At 52.3% G+C, this 3,020-nt stretch overlaps 1 protein-coding gene across 1 annotated transcript in view; it reads right to left on the bottom strand.

The window, feature by feature from the left end:
* Positions 1–345: 345 nt before the first annotated feature.
* The window catches only part of LOC100954674, a 235,000-nt gene continuing 232,325 nt past the window's right edge, over positions 346–3,020 (bottom strand). Inside the window, exons 5-7 of the mRNA XM_012812847.2 lie at positions 2,521–2,565; positions 1,530–1,637; positions 346–868 (exon numbers count right to left, since the gene is read on the bottom strand). Of these exons, the coding sequence (XP_012668301.1) occupies positions 1,531–1,637; positions 2,521–2,565 (152 nt within the window). The 3' untranslated portion in view covers positions 346–868; position 1,530. The remainder of the gene's footprint in view (positions 869–1,529; positions 1,638–2,520; positions 2,566–3,020) is intronic.

The following is a 3,020-nucleotide window of genomic DNA, read 5'->3' as shown; positions in this document are numbered from 1 at the left end:
CATTTTTGGGACACTTGCTGTGTGGTCCCTGCCTGCAAAATTTTGACTACAGGTCAGTACCACCCATGTGTGTGGGCCTCCTGCTGTGGGTGGCCTCCTGGCGTGGCATGAGGACGGGAGAGGAGGAACTCCAGCTTTTAAGTGGGTTTCCCCGACCCCCAGCGCAGCCTGCCAAGGGGAGTTTTTTGGATGTTATTCCAAAAAGAGGTTGACTTACGCAGCTTGTTGAATTGGGCTGCCTGGACTGCATCATGGACAAATGCCTTGGTTTCTGTCTGCTTGGCTAGTGATCACCAGCAAGCAGAAAATAACCCCAGCCAAACCCAGTCAAATGGGAGCATCATCTCTGTTCTTCCAAATCACTTTAATGAAGCCTTGGGCAGCGGGTATACAACATGGCTGAGGTACATGGCATGGCAGGGCTAGACAATGAGAAAAATCTCCCTTACAGATTGAGGGAAAGAGTAACATGGATTTCTTTATAAACACTATTTAAAAAAATAAGCTCCTCACGATATTTTCTGGGAGCTAGAGTCCAAGAGAACCCACTGGGGCTGCGCCACGCAGGGGGCTGCAGAGGCAGTTGGTCTCTGGGGAGAGCTGCAGCAGCCCTGCCTCTGCCGCGGTGTCACGCAGTGACAAGCAGCAACAGGGGACAGAGCACAGGGCAGCAGTCTTTGGCAGCTCCTCAGCAATCTTCATCACAAAGCCAGGCAGAATCTTGTTGGCGGCACTGCCAGGGAGCCCGACAGGAGGTGGGAGCCTCCTCCTCATGGGGTGGGATCCCTCCCTCCCTCTGCTGTAACAGGCAGGGGGGGACAATGCAGAGCACGGAGCGAGGGGGCACAGCTCGGATGGTCTTGCTGACCTGGGGTGAGGAAGAGCAGAAGTCAGGCTGGGTGCTGAGGACGACGCAGGACTGATAGGGGTGTGACGGTTATAGGTCTGTTTGGGGCTGTGACATGGAGTTCCAGGAGCAAGAGGACCTGGGATTCTTTGTGACGGTGGGATGGGATGCAGCTGTCAGCAAGATGACCAGGTTCCCTGGGGGGAGGGGACCTGGAGGCTCTAGCCAGGACGGGGTGATATGAACGAGCATAATGACTTTACTGGGGAGAAGGAGCCATGGTGGGAGAGAGGACCCAAGGAAAGGACGTGGGGCCCTTTAAGTTACACTGGGGAGAGCCGAGGGCATGTGCTGCAGAGCAGACTGGCCCTGAGTTTCTCTTTTCTTTCACCCTTTAGCTGTGCGGCCCTGGATGTCACTTGGACTCTCTTTCTTCATTTCTAACATAGGGATAATAAGAGCTGTTCTTCCTACCTCATAGCGGGGACATGGCTCAGCTGAGCTGGCTATGAGTGTGTTTCTGGGACACTGTTACTAACATGAAGAAATAGAAGAATTTGGTGGGTCCACGCTTAGGACTTAAAAGCGAGACCTTGCAGGGAGGTTTGCTGCCCTCAGATCTTGGTACCCACCCCAAGACCTGCACCCCCAAACCCCTGCTCCTAGTTCACTGCCCTCTCACCTTAGCTGGACCACAGCCGCAGCGTCATGAGCAGATTAAACCCGACCGCTTTCAGGAGGAGGATGCGGAGCCCAATCACAAACAGGTTCTGAGCATTGAGGTTCATGTCTGTAAAACCAAAAGGTCACTGTGGTGAGGGGTGTGCACGTCTGGGGTCTGTTCAGCCCTGCAGGACGCACCAAAGGCTTAACCAAAGCAGAGGGCGGTGAGTGGGGGTGGGCTTCAGCTCTGGGACCTGCTTCTCCCTTTGAGCTTCTGTGCACACTCCCTTGCAAACATGTTTGTGCCTTCCTGCAGGGTCAACAATATTGTGTTTCAAAATGAAAATACCAACTGGACTTGGCCCTTCCTTTTCTGAGCTCCTCTGGGGATGGGGTAGAGGTAGGCGCTCAGAACTTATCATCCCCTGGGTCTGGGCTCCTTCTGTGAGAATCTGGTGGCTGGACCACAGCAGGGATGACTCAGGCAGAACAACTGAAATGAACAATGGGCCCCAGAGTAGGTGTCAGCACTGCTGCGCGGGGACAGACCTTAAGAGATAGGATCACTGCCTCCAGCCTGTGTGGGCAATGCTGCTTTTCTAGAAAGAAGGCAAAATCTCTTGGCTATGGGGTGAATACATCCTCAGGATGAGGTTAGTTTAGGGCTAGACCTAAGGGAGTCAGAACCTCATAGCTGGGCCACCCAGAAGCTCTCTCTGGCTGTCCTGACAGCTACTGACAGGAAATACAGAGGCCTAGCAGTGAGTCACTGGTCTAGTGGAACTAGAGACTCATTCTCCAAGTACTTAGAATGGAAAAGAAAGTTCAAGGTGCTGAGAGGGATTCAAGCAAGACCCCAAGCAGCTCTGAGGAGGTTTCAAACTCGGTTCCCATTCCTTTTAACGTTTTGGCCACACCTGCTAATTCCTTCCCACCTCTATCCAATCAGGGTTATTATGGGTCATTGCCTCCCCTCCCCTGTTCAAAACTAGGCTAGACCCCTCTCTTACCTGTCTCAAAGCTTTTCACTACGGACTTGGCATCACAGGAAACGTCTAAAAGGAGAAAAAAAGAAATTTTCTTAGTACCAACAGCATGTTGACTCTCCCTCCCCAGACCTCCTTGTTACGGGGCAGCCTTCCTGTACTTCCTTGGGGAGAGAACTGGATGGAACGTGCGCCATCTGGGTACCTGCTGGGGGAGAGCCCCTGGCCCGGGTAGGACCAGCCCTCTAGCTTCTGGGCACCATTGTATTCACTCAACACATGCTCATTGTGCAAAGTGCATGTTATGTGACACAGGCCACAGGGAACTATCACAAACTTGGGCAGTTTCAGTCTGGAGTCTAATAGGGGCTGGGAAGTATATACACCGTGACAAGAGCCATAGGGTATGGACATTTTCAAGTATTCCAAAAATTTTTGATCCCTACGCCTCAAATTTATTCCATAGCTCCATCTTTTTTTTTTTTTTTTTGAGACAGAGCCTCAAGCTGTCCCCCTGGGTAGAG

The sequence above is a fragment of the Otolemur garnettii genome, unplaced genomic scaffold (assembly GCF_000181295.1).
Source record: "Otolemur garnettii isolate 467f Iridium unplaced genomic scaffold, OtoGar3 scaffold00225, whole genome shotgun sequence".
Taxonomy (NCBI): Eukaryota; Metazoa; Chordata; class Mammalia; order Primates; family Galagidae; genus Otolemur; species Otolemur garnettii.
Note: the sequence above shows the minus strand (reverse complement) of the source record. Positions and strands in the feature narration are given on the sequence as shown.